The 25,975-nt window shown below is 38.5% G+C and overlaps 1 protein-coding gene across 2 annotated transcripts in view; it reads right to left on the bottom strand.

Moving 5' to 3' along the window:
* Positions 1-2,123: 2,123 nt before the first annotated feature.
* MDFIC2 (MyoD family inhibitor domain containing 2) overlaps positions 2,124-25,975 on the bottom strand; it is a 101,000-nt gene continuing 77,148 nt past the window's right edge. Inside the window, exons 4-5 of one of the 2 annotated variants that reach the window (XM_070493093.1) lie at positions 13,586-13,807; positions 2,124-4,813 (exon numbers count right to left, since the gene is read on the bottom strand). In XM_070493093.1, the coding sequence (XP_070349194.1) occupies positions 4,554-4,813; positions 13,586-13,807 (482 nt within the window). In that variant the 3' untranslated portion in view covers positions 2,124-4,553. The remainder of the gene's footprint in view (positions 4,814-13,585; positions 13,808-25,975) is intronic. The other variant, XM_044754860.2, reaches the window with a different exon arrangement.

Below are 25,975 nucleotides of genomic sequence, written 5' to 3'. Positions count from 1 at the left end.
TGCTCAGTCTGACCCTCCTACTCACCCCTTTTCCCCACAGAGCTTTGACAGAGGGAGCTTTATGGAAAGGAAAGTAGCTAGATAAGGGAAAATTCTCCCTTATAGCTGTGCCAGCACCAACCAAGATGGGTCTTTCTGACCAAGACTGAATCAGAAAATGTGGTTTAGATGTCAAGGCCTAAGTGAGGACTTCTGCTGTCTACCCCTTGAATCAAGATAGCCCTTGGCTGAGGGGCCTCCTCAGTTGCCAACAGAGATGTGAAGCGGAGAGAAGGAGCCGTGGCCAACTTAGTCTAAGGCAGTAGGCCCTCTGTAAGCCTGGGGCAGAAGGGAAAGTGAGAGCATCCTGCTTCAGAGCTGCTGTTGAAGCCAGGCTCCCCCGACCTAAATTACACTGCACTAAAATGTAGGGCAATGAACATCCTGACCTCTGAACAAAGAGATAAACAACTCCTCCTCTCTTGGAGGCAGGGAGGGAGTTGAAGGGTCACCACTTCCATAAACTCCTTCTCAAATTGTGGAGTCTTTTGAACAAGGGCTGCTAGACTTAGCAAATAGAAATGTAGGACAACCAGCTCAATTTGAATTTCAGATAAGAGAGGAATCATTTTTGTAGCATCAGTATGTCACAGGCGATGGTTGAGACATGCTTATATTAAAATGTTATTTGTTGTTTATCTGAAATTCAAAGTTACCTGGGCATCCTTTATTTTATCTATTGATAAGGCAACCCTGTTGCCAACAGTTTTTTAAGGTCAGTTTGGTGATGGTTCATGGAGACTAATAGAAATACTTTCAGAACTCTTTCTTTGTTGTTAGAGGTTGTCCTGGGTATTGTAGGATGTTTAGTAGCATTCCTAGCTTCTACTCACTCAATGCTACTAGCATCCTCCCTCCTTCCATTGTGACAACCAAATATGTCTCCAGACATTGCCAAATGTCCCCACCAGGTGGGAGTGGGCAAAATCACCCCTAATTGAGAACCATTACTTTAGACCTAGTGGCAAAAGCAGGACTGTGAAGTCTATCAAGATGGTAGACCAGAAGGTGGCACTTTTATGCAAATAATGATGCAGGTCCTGCCCCTACCTCCACTCCTCACCCCCTCCCTACAGTCTGGGTTCCTTCCCAGTAATGTGAGGAGCTGTCTTCCTCTGTAGAGGAGCCCAATGATACAATTTTAGTCCCATGTTGACTATAATCACTAGAAAATCGTTCTGCATCCACTTTGCCTTTCTAAATAGCTCACATGAGGCTATATATGGCAAGTGGTTAGATTTTAACTCAGATATTTTCTTCAAAGAACACCCAACAAACAAGTACTTAGATTTCATCACAGGTCATCAGTTCGTGTGGCCTGGAGGAACTTAGCATGCGATGGGCAAAAGTCTTACAGTCAAACCAATTTACGTAAGTGTGCATATTATTCTTTTGCTTCATTTTATAGATGGAGTGATTTGAAGGCACTGGATAAAGAATTCTGTCCTCCTAACACTTCCACCTACACATTTATCCTTGAAAAAAATGCTAATTTTCCACCACATGATGTTTCCTATTTGTAAAATTTCTCTGCCTGAATATGTTTTCTTACTCCCTTGGAAAAAACTGTAGCGACTTTCACTATATTAACTTTGTCCAGCATTGATAATTAATTTTGAAGGCCTATCAGCTTATGTAGTGGAAAAATTTCATTAGCAAGTTAAATGTAACTTGATTTCTTTCCATATTTTGTAGTGTTTTAGAGAAGCAAGGATTTTATAAAAATCCATTGAGCAAAGCAAAGACAATGTAACTATCTGGTTATATTGCTATGGGAAAAAAAAATCTCTGTTCTCCACTCCCTACAAAGGTTGTATATTCTCAAATCTCTTTTGTCTAGTCTACTTCCTTAAATAGGAATACTCTGTTCCCTAATAAGCTCACCTTAAAGAATAACATTATCTTTATTTGTAATCACAGGCCTTCATCATTGCCGGAAAAAAATTGAGCTTTCTCAGATTCTGATATTTATATTTAATCAATAACCACATTCCTTTTTCATCTGTCTTACCTCTGCAATTGTATTTTCCCAGCTGCGTGTGTTTTATTGTGTAAGAATTCAATTGAAAGAGCCATTCATGTTTGCAAAAAGGATGATGTTTTATTATTGGTTATAAAGAAAAGAAATTTCACACTTTGTATAACCGACCCTTTCTGTGATAGCATGGTGAATTCTGGAAGTGGGGAACAAGTTAATAGACCATGGAAAGAGAGGCCACAGAAAGACCTTGTAGTATTCTGACCACCTTATAAAATAGGACCTGGCAATTTTTACGTCTCTAATTGACAAGCATTCAAGTCACATTTGAAATGTATAATCTTTGCACAATTTAAGGGTATATAGACCAGAAAGAATAAGGGGATGATAGTCAAAATATTGAACACCAGTATGGCATGGCTTGACCAATGACACCAGATACCATATTATTGGGACAGGATTCCAGAGACTCTCTGCAGGTTCTTTTCATGGCTGAACCATGGGAAGGTGGGGTGGGTGCTTAGAGAGGGGCCAGGATCTCTGGAAGTATGGGGAAAGCACTAAGGAGGTTCAAGGTAGCAACTGTTTATGAGCCAGGCTAGAGGTATTTAACATTTGAACCATTGGAACAGCCGTACCACTGTGTCCCAGCTGGACTAAGAAGTGGAGAACTATGGAGCAGTGCCCTGTAGTTAGAAAGTTAGACCTCCAGTCAGAGTTCCCGACACTGCCATTAACTCACTAAACAGTCTTGGATAAGTCAGTTCCTGGGACCTCTATTTTCTCTTGTGAATAACGAGAATATTGGATAAGAACAGCCCTAGTTTCCCTTCCTTTCTGAGACTCTACTTTTTTTCCCTCCTAATGATCTGCAAGTTCCATGCGTAGCGTATAGAGCTGTCTGAGCTTCTGAAAAGCAGAGAGACTGCTTTCCAAAGGAGGGTGGGACACTCTCATGCTCTGTGGCTTGTGAATAATGATAGACAAGAAGCCGGCATTAACCACGGATGCACTGTGCTATCAGGAGCAAGACAGGAGCAGTTAGATACATTTTTAGAGGCAGTTTAAAAATATTTTTTTAAAGGTTACTAATTTTCAATGTTTGGAGGAATTTATTGCAGCACAGAAAAATGTGCTAGTTTGCTATAGAAACAAAACAAGTGTTTTTGCCTGAAATTACTAAAGTCAGGCAAAAACAGATATTTTGGAATTTGTCGTCGTTTGCCTAGATTGCAAAAAGTTCCTTCTAGTCTCTACTTCACTTTCATGTCCTTTGTTTTGATATTGATATCTTCTGCTTTTTTATATTCAATGAATATATTGAGATATCTCCATGGGAATATATAAGCACACATTAATGAGTAAAGTCATGCCTACCAAAAGTAGAGAAGATTCCAGAGTAACTTCAACCTACATGTGTTTTCCTCCCAAATTATTTGTTATAATTTGTTTGAGTTGAAAATCACTTTCCAAGTTTTTAATCAAATCTTTAAAAAACTGTTTTTGTAAGTATGAAGAAGTGCTTAACATAATTATGAATTACTTTAATTATCAGAAAAAGAAAACAAAATTATGCTTTTTGAAGCACATGCTGTATTAGGAAAGTCAGTGCTGAATACATCCCTGCACATGTATTTCTTTTGGGTGCCTATACAAATGACAAAGTTTAGTAAAATGAACTGATTCTGTTTTAATGTCCTCTTGCTTATTGTACCCAACAGAAATGAGGAAAATGAAGAATTGATTATCTGGGGTCATTTTCTTGAAACTTGCACATAATTCCCATTTATGCTCATTAGAATAAAGAAGAGCCTTTCTGTAACAAATTAAGAATATGCATAACCTGTTATGACATAGTCATAGAAGTATAATAATATGATCTAGAATTACAGTACTTTCTCGAAGTACATCATATTCAAAATTCACGGGAGATGTCTTAGAGACATCTGTTGTAATTACAGGAACATGGTTTCTAATTCATTTAATTCCCTTTTCTACCTAAACTGTACATATAAGTGAATTTTAAGAGACTGTATAAATAAATTTTTAATTACAAAATGATGTTATACAATACATTATTAATAATAACCAACAATGCATAATGTTTATGCATGAGTCCATTAGAAAGACAAGCTAATGTGTGTCAATTCTAAAAGAATGCACTAATTTGTCCTGAATTTGTGAATGAAGTTGAATCCATGATGCAAGTCAATGAGCGCAATAACAAGAGTGTTTGGCATGCTATTTGTAGTCAAGAAACATCTTGTACCTATGGCATTTAAGAGGTTTTTAAGATTTGTTCATCACATGTGATCAAGATCTTATTTTTCAGCGAGCCATGCGGTTGTGGAATTTGGAATAAGACGGTTGAGTTGACAATACTAGCTTTCCTAGACAGGTGCAGAATAAAATGGTTGATAGCATCCAAAAAATGTGTACAGTCCTTACAGATCAGCACATGGAAATCACAGTCTCATTGCAATGCAATTTCCCTGTGCGGCCAAAGGGTCTGCCAGCACGTGGTTCCTTCGTGGCACTAGCGGTAACAGATTTCTGAAATCTCCATGGCCAGCTCCAGACACTCGCTGGTCTCGTGGCAAGATTCAAAAAGGCTGCAGTCCACATCACAGTTACAGTTACAATCATTCCGAGAGTGGCTTTCATCTGAGGTATGGTGATACCTGTGAGAGGGGCAGCACAGGTTGATACACACCGTTTCGCACGTATCCGGGAGCATCAGCAGACAGTCCCAAAACTGGCAAAACAGACAGGTGAGGATGAGAGAAGCGCACTCCTCTGTTTAAAGAAGAAGAAAGAAAATTAACAGGGGCACATACGGGGGTGTTGGGGAAGGGCAGGCGTGTGAGCTGGGATGCGTGATAACTTCAGAGCCAACTCTTAATTATTTATCTGTATTAGGGGTTATGTACATCGCTAACCTCTCAAACTCCCCTCCCCCGCACCAGCACTCACTCTACTTAAGTAATTGCTTTATTAACTTGCTGAGCATTTCCTATTGATTCTACATAATCTGGTTATTTAAAAAGTGCTGTCACTTTTCTAAACTCCTGTATTTACTTTGCCTGCAGAGGTGCTGGGAAGCCACACAATTAGCCACCTATCTGGAAAGCTTGCAACTGTCTGAAAAATCGCCAGTCCTCCCCAAGTGCAGGGAGCTTTCAGGAGCAATTAGAGTTGGGGACAAGGAGAGACTGTGCAAATTTCTGGCTTCTTGTCACAAGGCTTTCTTATTTGTTTGATGTGGATTCCCACAAATCTGCCACACCCAGATTCAAATGCAAGCGAAAAGCACATTTTGAAACCTAATATAAATGATTTTTTAAATAATCATATTTTTATTGTATTTTATTTTTAATCCCTGTCTCCTTTTTCCTCCAGTTATGTAAAACCTTGATTTTTATATTCAAGTTAAATGAGTTATGTCATCATTTGCCTAAAAGGGTATAAATCTTATCAATCCTCTTTAAGAAAATTGGTTTAAAAATTTACTATGCACACTTGCAAAAATCTGAAAAGTATCTCTAAGGCATTGAAGGTAATTGGTAATTCAAGCCAAACAGCTGTGATGGGTTATAAATTATTGTATTTTTTGTTTCCATAAAGGGAATTAGTTAGAAGATGTAGCAGTTCTCTTGTTAAAATTATAACTTTTCTTTTTTTATTTTAAGTTAGCAAAGTCTCAGAAACTTGTGAAGGTTTTGTAAAGGGTGGCAAATGTTCCCATGATAGATCACCTAATTCAATAAAATCAGTATCCTAAAGATAGCCGATGGTCGAAGGTAACATTCTACCATGAATTGGAGCAAACTTTCTCCTCCTTGATAGGCTTATCAATTGATTAAAGTTAGATTTTCATAAGGATTTGTTTTTCTTCCCAGTAAGAATGCTTGCTTTTAGTTTTCAGACTTCAGTCGACTGAGACTGTGTGAGCCCATAGGAGAAACTTGCTCTCTGAGTCGTGTGGTAGGCTGTTCTAAGTGTTCTTAGAGCCCCATTGGTTTACTTCTAACAGTGTTTTCCAGAAAACTGTTTTTCTTTTATTATTCATATACTTGTTAATCTTTAAGAGAAGGGAGAACCTGGAAATTTGCTCTAAAAGGGAAAAAATGTTTTAAAGAAAGCCATTTTAATTTCTCTTAGAAACACTGTACAAAGGCCCAAAGCTAGACCTGAATGTAGGTAAACAGGAATCTTCCTTCCTCCCCCATCTCACCCTCCCTCCATCACTGCCTCTCACCCTCCTTTCCTTTCTTCCCAGTAAGATGGTGGTAAAGAACCACACCATGACTTTTACGACGACTTTAATTGCCATATATTGTTGCAGGTGCTGTGGCCATTACTCAGTATTTATAGTTTAGGCAGCATATCCCATAATACCTTTATGATGTATGTACTCATCTCTTTGCCAGACGGGGTGTATTTTATTCACTTGGAGCCAGCTTCTAGCATATGGCCAACTCACCCATATTTCATAAGTCGCCACAAGCCACCCACAAAAATTCAGGAGTGAGTGAGTACAGTACCTAGACTCTATTTTGCCTGTGCATTTCTGAAGAGAGCATGTTGGTGGTCAAAGATCGGGGGCATGAAGCCTCATCAAGTTTTATCAATGCCAAGACTGCTACTAGAGCAGCCCCTGGCAAGGAAGAGCTTCTCAGTAGAAAATATTCCAAGCAAATACTCCGTGATCCCTTAGGCTCCAGGCTCAAGAGATGTCCTCAGGCAGTGAGCATCTAAAAATGATGCCACTAGATTCTGTCCTTTGTAGAGGCGAGGTTGAGATTTTGGTTGGGAGGTTAAGTCGGGTTGGGTGCAGGGTGACTTGTGAGGATAGGAGCTGGTGTTTCCTATCAGAGTGTGAAGAACCTGCTTGTAAAATGTCCTTACAATTTCCTGAGGGCATATAACCTTTTGGTTCAATTCCTCTTGCCAAGGTCCCCTCAAGTTGGCCGGCTCTGGAGGGCTCCGCTTCTGATGTATACCCTAGATTTTATTTACCAAAAAATATTTTGGCCTAATCCTTTGGCCAAATTGGCATTTGTTTCCTTCCACTTCTGTATTTTGCACTTGAGAATAGAGCCCATTTTTTTTTCTGTTTATAAGTCAGTTCTTTTTATTTGGTTATAAAAGGTGGAGACTTTGCCCAAAAAAACACGGCCACATTAATGAATTGAAAACAGATTTTTCCAAACTTTCAAGTGTGTCCCATGCTTTTCCTAAAAGACAAATTAAATAATTCTACCCGAGCAGGCAAAACTGTTTTGCATATGGCCAATTTTTGTTTGCATAAAGGAACAGAAGCGGTTCGACGGAAAATCTTCAACTGTTTGAAAAGAGTGTTAGACTTCCCCTTCTCCTGAGTGGGTCTATTTTCCCTTGCCTGCACTATTTCTTGGGGCTTTAATGTTTAGTAAACAGGATATTTAAAGTCATAGCCCGTGCTTAGCACTCCTTCTGTCATAAGAAAACGTATGCCGTGCATCTAACCACCTGCTCCACATGTCGGCTGCAGTGTCTTCAAACATCCCCCACTTAGCAAGGCCCAATTGCATTATGAATCTCCCTAGCACCCCCATGGTCTGCAAACCTTGCCCTCCTCTGCTTTTCTCTTGGAAACAGCTCCTGAACACTCAGATGAATTTGGCAGAAAACTGGGACTCCTTCTTGTCATTTCTAATTCCTCATCCTACCCTCTCATCCAATTCTCAGCAGAGTTCTGCTGATTTGATTTCCAATTCCTACTTGGAATTCGTATCCTCTATCCACCTCCAGTGCCACCACCTTAGTTCGAGGCACCATCAGCCATCATCAGGGCAACAACCGTAGCCTCCTGTCTAAGATGCTGCTTCCGCATGAACCCATCTCAAATTCATGAGCACCTGTGATATTTTTAATCATAACTTAGAACCACTCACTCTCCCCTTAAAGTTGCAAATCCTTGCCCTAGCCAGCAAGACCCTGTGTGACCAGGTTCCTGCCTATGTCTCTGACTTCCTGTGCTACTCTCCTCCTTACTTGCTGCATTCTAGCCACACTGGCTAAATTTCAGCTCCTGGGATGGGCCTAGCTCAGGGCCTTTGCACATGCTCTATTTTGGCCTGCGTCGCATACTCTACCCTCACAACTTTACCTAACTCCTACTCAACCTTTGGGTCTTTAGCTTAAAACACCTTCCTCTAAATCACATCCTTGCTGAAACTCTCACAACGCTCTGCTTTATTTTTTCTTTGTAGCACTGACCACAGAATGATATTAAACTAATTAGTTTATTTGTTTCTTCCCTACTAGAACCCTAGTTACAAGAAAACCATATATTTTGTTGAATGAATGAATAAATGAACAATAAGATATAAAGAAAGTGCTCTCCATTTTTTAGATGAAAGGACTAAGCCTAGGAGATTATCACTGACTGTCCCAAATCTTTCAAGTGTAAGGTGCCAAAGCAAGGATTCAGATCTAAGTCTTTCTGGATCCAAAGCTTGGGCTCTCTTTCCCATTGTTACACATGTCAACTGTTTCATGTAAAGTAAGTTTGGGGTCCTCCACCCTTTATGTACATCTCACATAGGTCTTTAAATAACCCTGAGCTGAGTGCTATTACTATTCTTATTTTATCAATGAGGAAACTGTGACTCAGAGAGTTTGGGAAACACTGGGAGCGGTGGGGCTGTCGTTTGAACCCAAACTGTCTCCTCCAGAGCCCGTACCTCTGAAGCAGACTGCCCTTCCTGACTCTCACACTTTCTTCCATTCACGTTGGAGCATGGTGCAGGACGCTACAGGCTTCCTGATCCTGCCATCCCTCCATTGTCGTCTGTCTTCCAGGTTCCATTGAGTGGCGTCTGGCTGGCTTCAGCTGATAGGAGACAGCGGCAGGAAGTGGAAGGGTGGGAGGAAGGGAAAGCCCGGGGTATTTCTCCTCCCGCCTCCCTGCTTTGAGTGGTGTCTTAGGAAGTGTTTGTATCTTCCCCTTGGTTTTATCTCTTTTTGACTGCCTTTTTCTCTATGGCTCCTGCTAATGCTGCCTACTAGTGGTATGTCCAGTAAAGGTTAGTTACTAGTGTTCTATGAGCTAATGTCAGTACTAGTGGCCTACTAGCGACTGGGAGGGACGAAGGAAAGAGGTGGCAGAGCTTTCCTGTTGCCGAGTTCTGGGTGGCCTCACCGTTCCATTACTTGGCTTTCCACCTCTTCTGACACCTTGGTGACAAGTTCTCTGTATATTAAATTCCCTTATGGAACCACCTGGTATCCTGGCATAGGCTCTCATCGCTGCTGTCAGAGAGCCCATCTCGCTTTCCCACTTCTTACTTTCTTAAACTGGATTAAAGAAGGTTTAAGATGGATCTAAGACCTGCAGGCCATACAGCCAAAGTGGAATTTGGCCGTGAGCAAGAAGCCATGACAAAACCCTCTTAGGGTTGTTTCATTTCCTTTTACACCCCTAGGGTACCTTCAGGACATCAGGCTGTAACGCGCTAAGTGATACCCTAATGACACTGAAGGACTAATGCAGCCTCCAGAAGTGCTAAATGTACAACTGGGGATTGGCTAATTAAGAGAGAGAATCTGCCTCATTAGAAAGAATCATGTTTAATTATAGCAGAAAAGGTAACAATGCAAAGAGTTTCCAAAAATGCACCTGAGCTCAGCCTCATGGAAACGGTCCTCTGATTCCCGAGTTCTCCCTCCCAGCTGTCCATCTTGACCCCATGATGCCTGGATTAGGAGGAGGGAGGGACAAGAGACAGCTGTAGCTGCCCATTGTAGTTCCTGTAGCCTTCCTCAACTCCAGAAATGTCCCTCCAGCTGCTTTGGGAATCTTTGTCTAAAGCAGTGAGAAAATAGTTCTTCCGGAAGTGATGCCACATAAACCACAATCTCTCCTCCAGTCACCCCAAAACAAAGTAAGGAAAAAAAAAAGGCAAAATGAGCCTGACCCAGGCCCAGTGGCACAGCAGTTAAGTTCATGTGCTCTGCTTTGGCAGCCTGGGGTTCGCCAGTTCAGATCCTGGGTGCAGAGCTATGCACTACTTGGCAAGCCATGCTGTGGCAGGCGTCCCACATATAAAGTAGTGGAAGAAGGGCACGGATGTTAGCTCAGGGCTAGTCTTCCTCAGCAAAAATAGGAGGATTGGTGGCAGATGTTAGCTCAGGGCTAATCTTCTTCTTCAAAAAAAAAAAAAAAGAACTTGGCCCAAACCCAGAATTCTAATATGTTAGTGGTTAACATGCTATCATAGAGAATTTGGTGTAATAATGAGATTCATGATACAATGGCTCGGACTGATTCCTAAAAGTTTTTGGTCAAAAAGTATAAAAATTAGTTCCCACTCCCCCAAAATTATGTTCTTTGGGGAAAAAAACCCTCTGTAATGTAGAATGGGAATAAATAAAGTATGACTGCACGCCTTTCTCTAGCTGGGGTATCATCCCTGATGTTATCAATTTTAGTAGCTATTTAAATATGTCAAGATCTATTTAAGTTCAGACAAGCACAACTAACATTCTAGTCAGTTCTTTAGAACTAGAATGACTAGATTTGGGTGATACTTAGTAAATTTGTGCTTATGTTTTTTTCTGAGCAAATGAACTGAAATAATTATAAAATTGAAACATTTTATAAGGTGACACTATTGCATTTAATTGTATGAAATTTACAGTGTAGAAAATGTAATCATTTTATTCAGTAGTCCATGGTGTAATTAAGACTATTCTTTTGAGGTATCTTGTATTTATGATTTTCCTCTTCCACCTGGTTGAGACGTCTCAAATTCAAAATTATACATCAATTAGGTCTACTCTCAGGATTCTTTTTAAGGAGGCTGTTTTCTAAGATCGTGTGCATCCCTGGTTTTATTATCCATGGGGATGCTTTTGCAATCAGAACACAGAAACAGAAGCAGAGACACAGACAGTGCTGTGGACTTTTTCCATTTTATTAGGGAAAGGGACCACACAGGATGAGCCACAATTTCATAATAAAGTAATGTTGCAGCACATAGCGTGTGATGTGCAGTAAAGATCCTTTTAAATTCCCATCAGAGCACACACCATGAACTGTGCTAATGGATGTAACACATTTTACAAAATCTGCATGTGTGAGGTTTTTCCATCCTGTTTTAAGTGGGGCAATGTATATAAATAATAGATATTAGCAATTAAGCATGCATTCCTATGCACTCATTTATACATTTGAAAATAAATTAACCACAAACTACATGAAAGTGGATGCAATCTTCTCTTTTCCCTTCTGTTTCCCCTGCTGTTCCCGAAAGATATTTCTGTATTTATCTCAGTACGAACAATGACCCCAGCTCTCAATTTCTGCATCCTTAAATTAATTACTATCAAAATTTCCCTAAAAGGAAGTGAGTCTGACTTAATTCTTGATTTCCTTGATGTTTGCTCTTTAGGATAATGAGAGTTTCTTATCACTATTTGTGAGCCTTAATCTGGATTTTTCACTCTTTCTTTTATCCAGGTACCAAAAACTCTTACCTCGGTGTTTTGTTGGGTTTTTTTTTTTACATTGCAGAGGAGATGAAGGATGGGCTACTACATGTGTTGTCAGCTTAAAACTGGAATTTTTTGCATCCTATTGGTCTCAGCCCAGGCCTTAAGGAAACAATCTAATTGAACCATCCTCATGAATCTCCTTTGATCTTTTGAGGAAAGAGTAATTGGTTCTTTTCCTATGTGAAGGCTCCTGGATATGAGTTGCCATTTGAATGGAGTAGTCATTTTGGCCCTTCCCTAAGAATACAAGGGTTCAGGTATCATGCTAGCTGCCTCAGCCCTTCCCATTCCCCAGAATCCCTGAAACAACAAATCAGAGTGGTTGTGGAGGGACACTGGGTTGTGCCGTGTGGATACATGCAATGGCAATTCCTAATGCTGGGACCATTACGGCCAAGATCCATTGCAAGTAAGATCCATGCGTCCCTGATACAATCTGATAAAATGCTCTAGCGTCAGAATGCTTTTGCAGAGAACTCTCCTGTATTGTCTGTTTTCTTGATTAGTGTCAAACTCTAATAAAGCCAGAAACTTACGAATCATCTTGGATTTGAGGTCGTAACCTGGCAGCCTACAGGCCAAAGTTGGCCCAAAGCTGTGTGTTGTTGGGAGTGTCTGGAGCTTCATAAAAGGAATAGAACTAATGTCAACAGTTAAAAATTTGGAGATTTCAAATAACACTCTAGATCTGGCAACACTGGGCCTGCATTTCCTTTTGGCAGCAAGCAGCTGGAGCTGAGTAGAGGCATCGACCTTTCGATGAGACATATGTTCTTCACTTTGACATAGTCCTCACCAATCCCTATTATTTACTTCCAGTTTACTTTATTATTCATATTATCTCCTGGCAACCACAGGCAATTGTGTCTGTAGCTTCTGATCAAAAGCATCCATGACAACATTTGAACAAGACACCACATATATAACATATGTTAGAAATCTTCTCTCCCCTTACTTTCTAAAACTGTAATCACAATAAAAGCAAAAATTGAATATCTATTATGTGACAGGTTTTGTACTAGATGCTTTACACATGTTATTTCATTTGATCTTCAAAACACCCTATGGTGTGTTACTAGCTCCATTATATAACTGAGAAACTGAGATTCAGAGATGGGGAAAAACTTATCCAATTTTATACAGTTAATAAATTTCAGAGCCAGGAGTTAAACTAACGTGATTCCAAAGTTCTGTTATACAAAGTTTATTTAATTTTTTTTCTGATTTTCAAAAAGTGGATATGAATTTAAATGTAAACCAGAAACTATACCATATTACATTTTCCTTTGGGAAACTCCTAGCGTTCTTTAAATGCAAATGTAGATATTGAACACTACAAAATTCTTGAATGGTTTATGTCTCTTGTAAAGGTTACTGCAAAGTTAACCCGAGTACAATTCCATGCCTTGGTGTGGAGACCATGACTTTGAACTTGACTATGCTGATCACATAGCACCAAATCAGTTTGAAATTGGCTTTGCAAATGGAATGTGCCTTTGATGTCGTATACAGGGATGGTTTGGTGTAGGTTTGCACTGATCGGAATGCCGAGGAAATGATATTACCTAGAGGAACCAACACTGTTTCACAGGTTGCTGTTGTAAGCATCTTGATATTTTATACAGTCTGTATTTATACATTTCCAGCATCTCAATACCATTCCACTCTCCCTTCATTTCCTCTCATCCTAGACTCATGGACTGAATAGTCCCAGATCTGAGAAGAGAAAAAAGTTTGCCATTTTTCTTTGTCCACTTCATAGCCCCATAGCAAGAATGATTACACCTCGCCCCAGCTTTTTAAAACACGTTGCCTCTGATGCCCAGCTTCAAGAGCAAACAATCTGCCAAGCACCTCATAGTTGCAAAGTGACCTTGACATGTGTCATTCACCAGGGTTTTCAAATCGAAGTCTTCCTGTTTAATATTCATAAAGACTTTTTTTTTGGTAACAGCATATGTGATGATTTTACAGGGGCTGGGGGTTGAGGAGCTTTGTTTAGAGAAAGGTTGATTCTGAGAAACATACCATCAGTGTCTCTCTGATGAACTGAAGTATCAGTTTGGAGGTAGGAGAATTTCGCTTGGCATTCTTCAAGGGAGGACAGTGATGTGCTGGATTCTGACAGTTTTTTCTCACTGGGGGTTTCCTTGGCTGGTCCATCTGTGATATTGAATTCGGATACTGAATTTATAACGATAGCATTAATGGGTTTCTCCTCTGCATGCTTTTCATTTGTGAGTTGCGTATCTAGATGAGAAAAGAAAACACACATACACAAACCCACGATAGTTGACATGACCTAGTGATCTAAGAATGGACGTTTACAGAAAATTTCAAATTCTAGACTTTAGTAAGAATAAAGTCTTATTTAAAAGATTAAAGCATTATTGAGTAGGATAATTTTGAGTGAAAATATAAGTGAGAATAAAAGAGGGCAATAATCACAAAATTTTACACACAAGTTTCATGTATCACAATAATTTGTAACCCTTATTTCTACTGTGGACTTTTTGTTGATGGGTTGGGAGAATCAAGGAATTTATTCACTTGGATCAACAAACTCTCGAAGTATATTGTCAGCTTCGTGTCATAGGGTATTATGGATCTAAGAAGCAACAAAAGGGTCTTAAATGCTGGGTAGTACTATTCGGTAATGTATGTGATGTCAATCACATCGTTTTATTTCTTCGTTTCTATAAACCTCAGTTTCCTCCCCTGTATAAAGGAGGTATTTGCCAGGTATCTTTCCAGATGATAGTCTAAATGGCTTTGGGAGTGTGCTTCTTGGGAACACGCTTCATTTCCGTAGACCCACCTGGCACAATTGTTAGAGATGTTCAGGGAAACTCTAGCAAAGTCCTTGACTGAGATTCTGGTTTGGAGGGGCAGAGAGAAGGCTGAGAAGGCCTAGGTGCTTCGAGTCTTCCAGAGCGCTCGTCTTTATTCATTCATTCCTACATAATAATTGAGGGTCTGTTATATAACAAGCACTGGACCGGGCACTGGGGGTATGGTGGTGACTAAGAGGGCGTGGTCCCTGGCTTTCACAAGTATCAAACAAGTCAGCAGAGAAATAACCACTTAAGTTACAGTATTGAGGAGTGTGTGAAAGAGAAGCGTGCCGTGGAAACGTGTTAGAGAACCAGAGTGGGTAGTGGTGCAATTAATTTGTAATTTATCTATACTCATTAAACAGAGTCCTAAGATCAAGAAAAGTGTTAACAGAAGGTATTCTCAAACACACAGCCAGACTGATTCCCAGGGATATCTTAAGACTAAAACAAGTAACAGTCCTGGTGACTCGGCAGCACTATGAAGAGATGGTAAAAATGCATTCTGGAGAATACATTCTCCTTGTTAGCCCAACGCCTGGTTAATTCAATAATGTTCATTGAGTGACTGAAATAAATAATAACATTGGCAACCTGATTTGATTTGACTATGCTTACACAGCTCAGTGCAAGAAATATATTTTTGCCAAGTCCATTTTCATTGTCCTTTCAAAAGTAGCTTCTTCGTTTGGGGCAGATAGAAATCGCTACTTGGTCCCATCTCCTAGGGCAGCGATTCCCAGACTTGTCTGCAGAGTAGAATTACCTGGGAAATTTTTTAAAAACTTGGAAATTTTGTTAAAGCTTGGACTACCCCTTCCCAACAGATTAGATCACAATTCCAGGGGATTTTTGAAGCTCCCCAGGTGGGGCAAACTTGCAGACAAATTTGGGAACCACTGCCACTTTTCAAAGTGGAGGAAGGAGAGAGAACAGGCCCTGAGCTGCGTGCCTCAGTGATTTTCAGGAACCACTCATGAGATCATTACTCTCCAAAGGCTCCGAACGGGCACAGGAGCCTACAGTATGGCATACTCAATTGTCTTAGGCCATTTTTGTTCTCTTCTAAGCCTACAAACAGCTTTGGCTTTCTACAATGTTTAATTTTTGTTCCCTGCCACTTATGCTGCTGGCTTTCAATCTCTTAGCTGTGATTTGACTCACCCTAAAAAGGATTGGCAGAAATAGGGGTTCAGGAAAACATCTATTGTTGATAGAAATTAACACAATATTGAGTAGATAGCTCAACAAGTTGGGAAACTCTAGGCTTCCTGTAACCCAAGGGAGATTTACCAAATTAATGATATAATGATGATGATGATAAAAATAATAATTAGTTTCTTTTTCTTACTTGTGTATCGAAGTGTCCAGTAACCAGCTAATATCACATACAGCCATTCAGTTTATGCCTTAGAACACTTAGAGCAGTATTGATATTTTGGGCTAGATAATTCTTTGTCTTGAGGAGATTGTAGGATGTTTAGCATCATCCCTGTCCTCTACCTACGAGATACAAGTAGCGCCCATCACCCTAGGTGGTGACAAACAAAAATGTCTGTAGATATTGCCAAATTTCCCCTATGGGGCAAAATCGCCCAGGTTGAAACTAAAAGAACCCCTTTACACACACACGCACGCACACACACACATAGTTGCATGCACTTTCTATCAATTTCCGTGTTACCACTTATGTACCTTATTTAATTTAAGCATTACAAAGACTCTAGGAGGTAGATATTGTCAGCCTCCTTGAACAGATGGGAAATGTATAAATTGGCATCTTCAGTTAACAGATGAATGATGGTAACCAAAGCTTAGATAGTTTATTTAGATAAGTTGCCCAAGACTTCCTCATTAGGAAATGGTAGAACTGAGATTTGAACCCAGGCCTAGTGGATTCCAAAAGCTTTGCTCTTATCCTGGTCCCTTTATATTATACAACATTTTCTCTGATTTGTTCCTGGCTTTATCTCTGCTTCCTAGCTGCTGAGACTGCTCATCAGCAAAATGCTCTTCACTCTAAATCCAATGATATGTCACCTACCAAAATTGAGCCTTGCAAATAGCTCAGCTTTACAGATGCGTCTTTCTCTGAACGGTCTTTGCAAAGCAAGACTACCTTCTTGCGAACTTGGGGAACCCTGCCTGTTCAGTTGCAGCCGTTTTATACTGTATATTAAAGAGCAGCTCAGAAAGAGCTGATAGATAACGAACCCTTGATGAGTATAGAGATTGCAGCAGCTATTTACTTACAGAATTAATTAACAATCAGTTCAAATTATCACACGTAGTCAGGCTGCATGTAATTTAAATTGCTTTTGCACAAAGTAATTCAGTAACAAAAAAAAAGTTGGATAGAGGTTACTGGAATGTAAGAACATGCGGAGAATACAGTATACAGCCAAGTGGTATATGATTCTCTTTTTAATTTTGCAACAATTATAAGTATAGCATTTTGAATGTAAGTGGTGTGCTACATTAAGCAACCATTTGGAGACACTGAGCTTGTACTGAGAGAATTTTACGGAGAAGTTAAGCTGCCATTCATAAAGTTATTTTAATTCTATATCTCTGTTTATATTTTTATTTTTTTCGTTCCCCAGTAGGAACTATCTGTTGCTCATTAGAAAATCATCTGACATACACACATTTCAGAACCCAGTCTGTTCAACCCAGAATTCTGACATCTGAAGTGAGTCACAATTTTTGGGTGAATGTTGCTGACATCTTCCATCTTTTTTAGATGGAATGCTAGCAATAATTTCCCCAGATTCTTTCTTTTGCGGTGTTATTTGACATCGTACCCAAAGTATTATAAAGTAGCATAAGCTAAAAGGAGAAACACATGAAAAGTGGAATCACATCTTCTGCAGAGAAAACTATTTTGGAATTAAATAAGGAACTCGTGAAACTATATTTGGGATGTTATACATAGTTCTTGACATTAACTTAGAGAAAATAATTTTTTTCAACAGAAAAAAACCACCAAAATTAGGACAAAAATTAGAAACTCAACTATACTTCTTAGGAAAAAAATTGAAGTGTATCTTGAAGATCAGTGAAATAGAAAATTCATGTTTGGGCTGGAGGTAATTGCAGAACCAATGGGCATAAACTTAAGTAACAGAAAAGACAGACAGTTAATTAATATTTTATTACCATTGAGCAAATGTTATTAATTTAATTCAATTAACATTTATTGAGTACCCACATGCAATAGATGAATCAATGTGACAGGAGCTATTAATTTATTTACTTTAAGTTATTAAGGAAACATTTTAATGATTTTCATTTTTGCTCACTAAATGTGACTGTAATTTTTGCATCCATGTATTCTCTATTTAATTCTATATATATAAATGCATTCAAATTATGAATAAGTAGCATCTCTTCTTTCCCAGCTCCTCTGATTCCATTCTTGTTTATTTCTTCCCGTCCCTTCCCTTCCCCTTTCTCTCTCTTGGTTTAATTCTCTGACTGACCTTCCCTGTCTCTATTATTGGTTTTCTTTTTTCTTCCAGTTCCTTCATTATATTTATTCCTCAAGACTTTGTCCTTTTTTTTTTTTTTTTTAAAGATTGGCACCTGAGCTAATGTCTGTTGCCAATCTTTTTTCTTCTTCTTCTTCTTCTTCCCGATGCCCCCCAGTACATAGCCGTATATTCTAGTTTTAGGTCCCTCTGGTTGTGGTATGTGGGATGCTGCCTCAGTATGGCCTGATGAGCTGTGCCATGCCCACACCCAGGATCCAAACCAGTGAAACCCTGGGCCGCCGAAGTGGAGCTCACGAACTCAACCACTTGGCCCCAGGGCCGGCCCCCTCTCAGCTCCTTGCTTTGTACCCCACCCTTGAAGGTTGTGTTTGTCCACACTCACAACTTAATTATTTTCTTGTTGAAGTTGGCCCCTGAATCTCTGTGCAGTCAGTCAGTCAGCCAGCCAGCCAGGCAAACTTACTGAGCGTAAACAATGTGCCCAGCCCTGTGCAAGATGCAGGGGAACTCAAACAAGAATGACAAATAGTCTTGGTCCCCAAGAGGCCCATGGTCATCACGAATTGCAGTGTCAATCTTGTAACTGACTACTGGATATTTTATTTGAGATACTGGCCAAATCCTTACAATTGTTATATCTCTTTCTATTTATCCCCTCCTTCTTCTCCCCAGACTAGGTAACTCTGGATATCCCTAGGCAATTCACAATTCAATTTCTTTTTATTGTGTTGTTTTTTTCCAGTTTCCTAAGCTTAAAAATAATCTTTGACTTGTCCCATCCCTCCACCCAATAATTTACCAGTTCTTATTTATTCTTCCTTCTAAATATCTCATAAGTCTATTTCTGATTTTTCATTCCCATCACTATCACTCAGGTGTAATTCTCTGTGTGCTCAAGTCTGGACTATTTCAGTAGCCATTGGTCTCAACTACAGTGACAACCCTCCCCAAGACATCTTATACATTATAGTCAAAATGATGTTTTGAGCAATATTCTTCTGATAATGTAACCAGTTAAAAAAAAAAAAGCAAAGCAACATACACACACAAAATGTTAATAGCTCATTATTACCTGAATATTTTCCTAGTCTCACGTTCTCAAGTAACCTATCCATTCTATTGCCAAATTGCCTTTTGAAAAAAGTAGTTTGTTGCTAAGATTTTCTTGTGAATGGTAAACTCTGGAAGCCTATTTGAAAATTATTAGATAAGCTATTAAGGCAGGGTGATTTTAATTTTAATTCTACACCAAAACACTTAATGTGAATGTGTATTTCAAATATATGGACCATTTTTAAAGCTATAATGGTGAATTATATTTTCCTTGCATTTAAACTATACTCTAGCTTAGAATTTAATACTGTAATTATATATAGTTGGCATCAGATCAAAGTAGACAAGTGACATTTCAAGGTATACTCTACCAAACCACTAATAAATAATCATGGTTAGTAAAAGTAGTTAATTGAAGTGACACTGTAGAGGGAAAAAAAGTTGTTTCCTTTGTATGTAAAGTTTGTAAAGTTTACACCAATGTCAGAAATGTTTTTTGTTGTTGTTATTATTAGAATATATGGACTGTATTCTCCAAAGCTTGATAAGTAACAACACAATACACAAAATATGGGAAAGCATTCAACATGATCAAATATGGTGGGAATTATTAGAAAGAACTAGAGTTACATTTTCTAGCTATGTAGAGTACTATTATCTTTACATTAAGCAAAATTTGAGAACTGATACTATGGCTAAAGACAGAACAAAATTGCGAAGGTAAGAATTTCTCGGTACTGACAAAAGCATAAAGAAAGGTCATTGATACTCAAAGAAGCTGTGTTTTCAAAAAGAAAAAACCCACATTTTCTTTTTTCGAAACTGAATGGGATAGTTTTCTCAAGCTGAGGGATGAAGGCTTCCTAAAATATCCTCAACTTTTTGAAATGAATGGAAATAATTCATGGAGTGTTCCATTTCTACATCCTGTTAGATTGGACAAAACAAAATCTTGGGTTCATTTAATTCATTTTTTGGAGGGGAAAGAGGAATAAAGGAGATAAATAAATTGCACCTTTTTTCTTTAGTTTTCAAATGCCAGCTCTGGTTGGAAGATGTCCTTTAAAGACTTTCAAGTTAAAGCTGCAGTTTTATATATCGTGGCTTTAATTTGTCTTCTGCAGCACTTCAACTAAAACTCTGCCTCAAAAAAATGTTAGATGGAATGTTTATCAAGGGCCCTGACAAGAGGACATGTTAAGCCTTTTCCATCAGCCTTAGTAAATCTTCTTTCAAAAAAAGAGAAAAAAAGCAAAAGAATATTATTTCTCCAGAAATAATAGCAGTGAGTGTTCAAGGTGAAAAGGATTAAATGATAAGAAAGAACTAAGAGAAGAAGGGCGAACACAGCCCCTCCCCACGCTTCCTTGACATCTGCAAAGCAACTTTGATCTTTGGGGTCTGAAATGGGTTTTTTGGCCTAACTCCTCTAGATAATTACCTCAGTTTTCTGCTCATGACTATATTTTGCAGTGTAGACAGACATAGGCTAAGTGATATACTTTTATAGCCACATCCTAAGCTGTAACAAGGAGTAATTCGCTCCTAGGAGGTGGTTGAATCTTCTTCAGACATGAAAACAGTTTGCAATTATGAGCCTCCATTTCATTTTTATGCAGTTACCTTCAGTTTAATGTTTGTATAAAGTGTCTCAAGAAATAAAGATTATGTTATTTCAGGAAAAAGAACTGGCTAGCGGTTTTTATAGCTTGGTGCACTTGGCTTGGTGATAGGTTTAGGGCTCTGAAAAAAATAAATGAAGCCAATCAGGCTATAAACTCACGCACAATTGGTATTACATATACAGTTGAATTTTTTTTACTGTCAAAGTTAAAATATAAATGTTAAAAATTAAACTATAATTGTTCAAAATATTCTCTATTATGTTAAAACCATCACAATTTATTCAACCCAACTATTTGAATGTCACTTAAGGTCTCTTACTTGCATTATCTCATTTGAGGCTCACAACAGTTTTGCAAAGTATTATTATCACTATTATATGAATGAGGAAGTAGATGGAAGGTCAGAGAATTTAGTGGTTTGTCCAAGATTGCCCAGCTCGTAAGGGGCAAAGGTAGTACTTGATCTTATGTCTTCGAATTCCTGTGACAGTTCAACTTTACATTCACAAATTGCTTTATGAAACTAGGCACTCTGCTAAGAGATCAGGATTCTTTTCTAGGGTGTAACTCCTTTGTCCCTTCTGACTTTGCTCTCTCCAGGTTAATCGATCTTGCTGATATCTGATTAGGAAGCACTGTACGTATGTGTTTGCTCAAAACCAAAACTCCTACTAATGATTCCGTTTTCCAAACTTACCCCTCAAAGCCCAATGCAAGTGTCATCGCCTGTGTGAAATGTCCTCCACTTCAGTTGAAATTAATTGTTCCCTTTGTGAGCCCCAAGAAGCCTGAGTTAATATCCCCATTATAGCCCCTACTTCAGTTTATTGTACTGTGCTTGATTGCGGATGTATTTCTCTCCCCATTCTGTTGTGAGCTCCTTGAGGAGATGCGTGCTCCATTCATCTTCAATTCCCCGGCACCTAGCACAGAGTCTGGCAGAAAGCAAGTGTTAAATAAATTTCACATGACTGATGAACTGACTGACAGATTGAATGTGGGGTGTCTGGGCTTTCAGTTGACAATTGACTCATTTTGCCTGGGACAGGTTTTCTGAGCACATCTTCCATCGGTCTTCCTCCCCCACGCTTGCTATGCCAGTTGATCCTGGTGCAAGTCTAAAAATTCTCTCTTTTGTGCTAAAATACATATTGATTTTTATTTTTATTTGAAAGCAACATTTGCATTTGTATCTGTAAAACTGTGAAGAATATAAAAAGACACATAAAATCCCCTATAATTCTACCATTATTAACACGTTATTGTATTTGTTTTCCAAAAGGAAATGGAAATATCTGGTGTACATATATCAGATCTAGAATTATATATAATATATATTATATTTAGAATATATATTCTAAATATAATATATTACATATGTACCATATATATAGTGCTTCCAAGATATGTTACTCACTCTTCCAGGACCTTTGCATATATTAACTTATTTAATACCCAGCAACCCTGTGTGGTAGTGTCATCCTCAGTTTTTGGTTGAGGACACCAGAGCATAAGGAAGTAAAGTAACTTACCTAAGGTCAAACAACCAGTAAGTGTTGGAGCTGGGATTTTAACGAAAGCAGCCTGGGTCCAGGTCCATTCACCTACCCACTGGGCTACAATGTCTGTCTAGATAGAGACTTAAAAGCAAAAACAATGTTGGATTTTTACTGAATATATTATATGTTACCATTATATCATGAGCATTTCCCTATATCCTAAAGATTATTTAAAAACATACTCAGGTCTCAGCTCAAATGTCACCTCCTCAGAGAGGCTTTCCCTTGCACTAAATCTAAAGCAATGGTTTTCAATCAGGGGAGATTTTGCCCCCCAGGAGACATTTGGCTGGAGACATTTTTTGTTGTCATAACTGGGGTGGGTACCTTTAGTGAGTAGAGGCCAAGGATGCTGCTAAACATCCTACAATATACAGGAACCCCCCCACATCCCCCCAAAAAACTATAAAGAATATCCTATCAAATGCCAATAGTGCTGTTCTTGAGAAATCCTTGTATATGAGGGTCCCAACCCCTCACCGCCAGCCACTTCTATTACATACAGTTTCATTGTCTTTGTAGTGCTTTTCAGTATTCTGAAACTGTTTTTGCATTTATTTACTTGTTTATGGAGTATATGTCTCTTTTACTCTTCGCTAAAATATCACCTTTATGAAAGCTTTGTCTGTATTAATTAATTGCTATATCCTAAAAGAGTGCCTGGGATGTAGTATGTACTTAATGAGTAAGGAATCAAAGAGTGCTTAGCATTTCTTGCACAGTGTATCATAAATTATTTAACAATTACCTCATTCAATAAAAATGTAGATTGTTTCCAATTTTTGCTATTATAAATATTATTAAACATTATTTTGATAAATCTTTTCACATGTCTATTTGTTTATGTAGGTTGAATTCATAGGGAAGGATTTATTGAATTAATGACCAAATTTCTAAAGCTCTTAATATAATTTACTAATTGTCTACCAGAAAGATCACGTCAATATATACTCACACCAACAGTGATTGGGAGAAGTTTTTCTGCTGTTTTCTGGCCAATTCTAGGTTTTACAATAAAATAATTAATTTTTGTCAATTCCAAAAGAATTTTGATTCAAGTCTCCAATTTTCTACACCTGAAAAGATAGTCTTTCACCATCATGAGAGGTAGAAGATTTTTTCCGTATTCATTGCCTTCCTGGGGAATTTTGTTACACAACTAGATTCATGGGTAATTCTGAAATCTCCTGCATTATACGGAATTAGGCAGTTAAAGACACACATTCTGTGTTTATAGATCAATAAGTTCTTGTTGAAAAATATTTATTGGATGATTGATGATTGGATTTGATTTATTTGGCTGGTTCTTGTCTTTGTGTCATGTGGGCTCTGAGGTGACATATCATTTGACAGCCTTTCAGGCCCCCTGTGGGCTTCTAGGCCTTGAAGGGTTAGTATCCATCTGTGATATGCCTGTATAAATTTAAGATAGGGATAAATCTATACAGAGGCCCTGGAGAGGCCAGAAGTCAAGCCACAATAGAAGGAAGAGGCAAGAGGTAAGAGGAGGAAGTGAGTGGAGAAGCAATCACATGCTTGTTCACAGCTCCTTTTGCCCATCGTGTGCCCAATGTATCATGGAATCTATCAAAGGCCTAACTGGGGGCTTAAGATCTATTTTCCTGGTGGACCATCTGGTGAAAGTTTAGCCCAGTGGTCTCCAAAGTGGCATATATATACCTAGGGAAGGTACCAGTCTATCCAACGGGGTTGGAGCATCTATCTACATTTATTATTTTTTAAAATCCTGACATTATAGGTATTTTCATATTTTATAATGTATATAGCAGTTAATACAGCAGCATATGTATCCATTGTGTGTGTGTGCATATACATATACATAAGATGGGCTTGCTATTTTCCCCTTTTTTTACTGACAAAGATTTACAATAAAAACTTTGGAGACTACTGGTGTGAGTAATAGACTCAACTCTCTACATCCCTCTTCACCTGAAGAAAATTCAATTTTCTTATGCTTGCATTGGTACCCAGGGTGTGGTTGCTGGAACATTTACAGCCACAGCAGCTGCAGTAGTGGCCTGAGTAGACTTTTCCTCTGAGTTTCTATAGTGGTAACCGGATTAACAGACTCTATTCTGGAAGTACTTGGGTGGCGTAACACCTCCCAGCAGAACTATTCCTGACAAGGATGTGCAGATGGAAATGCATATTTATGTCACTTAAAGCCTACCAGAGACACAAGGATTTGAGCTATAACAATAAATAGAAAAAAAAATCTCCAGCGTTTTTGGTAACCCATACTTAAGTGCATTGACTGTGCTTGGCGAAAGACCTACAGTTTGCTCTTTGTCCAAGCATAAAATATTCAGCATTCCAGCCTGTTAAGGTAGACTATTCTGAATATATTTTAGAGTGTTAAAACAAGCTAGCACAAAGTTAGGTTAAAATTTCAGGTCTTAAAAATAACAGGACAATTCTATGATGTGTTTGGGCCATTTCAAGGAAAAAACAAGTCTCCTTTATAAAAGAGTGTTCATTTGTTTCATTTACTAATAATGATAAGTTTTATAAAATTATTTCCAAAGGTCAAATAGTCATTGCAGTCAAGGCTTCCAAGTTTAAAATAGTCTTTACAGCATTCCTTGATACTCTTTCTTCTAGCTTCCTCCTATAACACCTCTGACGATAGAGAAAATGAAAAATGCTCACATCCACAAAACGTGGGTCTGGGAAAAATTTACACTTCATATCAAACCCATCAGAAGTGAGCTGAAGAATCCCATGAGTCTGGCTCTGCTGAGAGTGAGGTGAACATCCTTTGTGTCCCCTCTTCCTGGTTCAGAAATCACCAGAAAACTGGGCTGCCACCTTTTTGGAAGAGGTATGCTTTTTGATCTGACCAGAGAGCCACAGTTTTTTGTCACTCTCACCAATCCAGATATAGTTTGTTACAATAAACAGAAGAAGATTTTCAAAAATTGTTTGAGGCTCTCCTTAGGTTGCACAAAGAACTCTGAAGAAAAGAGGAGATATCTTAAGGAGCAAAAAATTGAGATGAAAAACCTACAGGATAGATCCAAAGGGACACGGTGAAGTAAGAAAGATTCTGAAGAAGTCAAAATTGTAATTACAGAATTAAAATCTAAATTAGGGGCAGTAAAACACAGAATTGACACTGTAGAAAATACCAATGGTAATGTGGAGAGCAAGTGTGAAAGCCCTTCCCATGGTTAAAAAGCAAAGGACAAAGTATTAAAGTTATAATGATAAAAATGATGGTGGATCTAGAGGTCAGGGCACAGAGATCTTACCCAAGACATAAAGAGTTTTCTAAAGAGGGAAAAACCAAAACAATTTAAATATAAACTTTGTTCAAAGATAATCCTGAAGTGTATGTTCTAAGTAGAAACAATTTTTGTGTGTACCTCACTGCTAAAAATTTAGTGAAAAGGGACCCACAGTCCTGGAAAGTATTTGAGTTATGAAAATAAAGATCATTTTCAAGCACCCAGACGAGCAAAACTAGGTCATGGAAGAGAAGTGTCCTGAGGTTGTCACCCAATCATTCCTGCACAAAATTAAATGCCAAGCAATGGTCCGACATTTTTAAAACTTTGAGGGAATAAGATTATGCCTTGCTAATTTTATCCTCAGTCAACTTGTCTTCTGTGTGAAAGTACAGTAAGGTGTTCTCATCATATGTGGTCAGAAGAAAATACACTACTCTTAAAATCCCAACAAAACCTTTCTTGAAAAAATTATTTGAAGTCATATTTTCACTTCCTGAGACAGCAAAATAAGATTAGGAGTGGAAGTTTTAAGAAGCTGAGGCAAGGAAAGAATGACTTACTGTCCCGAGGAACCATCAATTGGTACCAAATTGAAATTACAA

The sequence above is a fragment of the Equus asinus genome, chromosome 21 (genome assembly GCF_041296235.1).
Source record: "Equus asinus isolate D_3611 breed Donkey chromosome 21, EquAss-T2T_v2, whole genome shotgun sequence".
Lineage (NCBI taxonomy): Eukaryota > Metazoa > Chordata > Mammalia > Perissodactyla > Equidae > Equus > Equus asinus.
The sequence above is the reverse complement of the archived record's forward strand: the minus strand, read 5'-3'. Positions and strand labels throughout refer to the sequence as shown.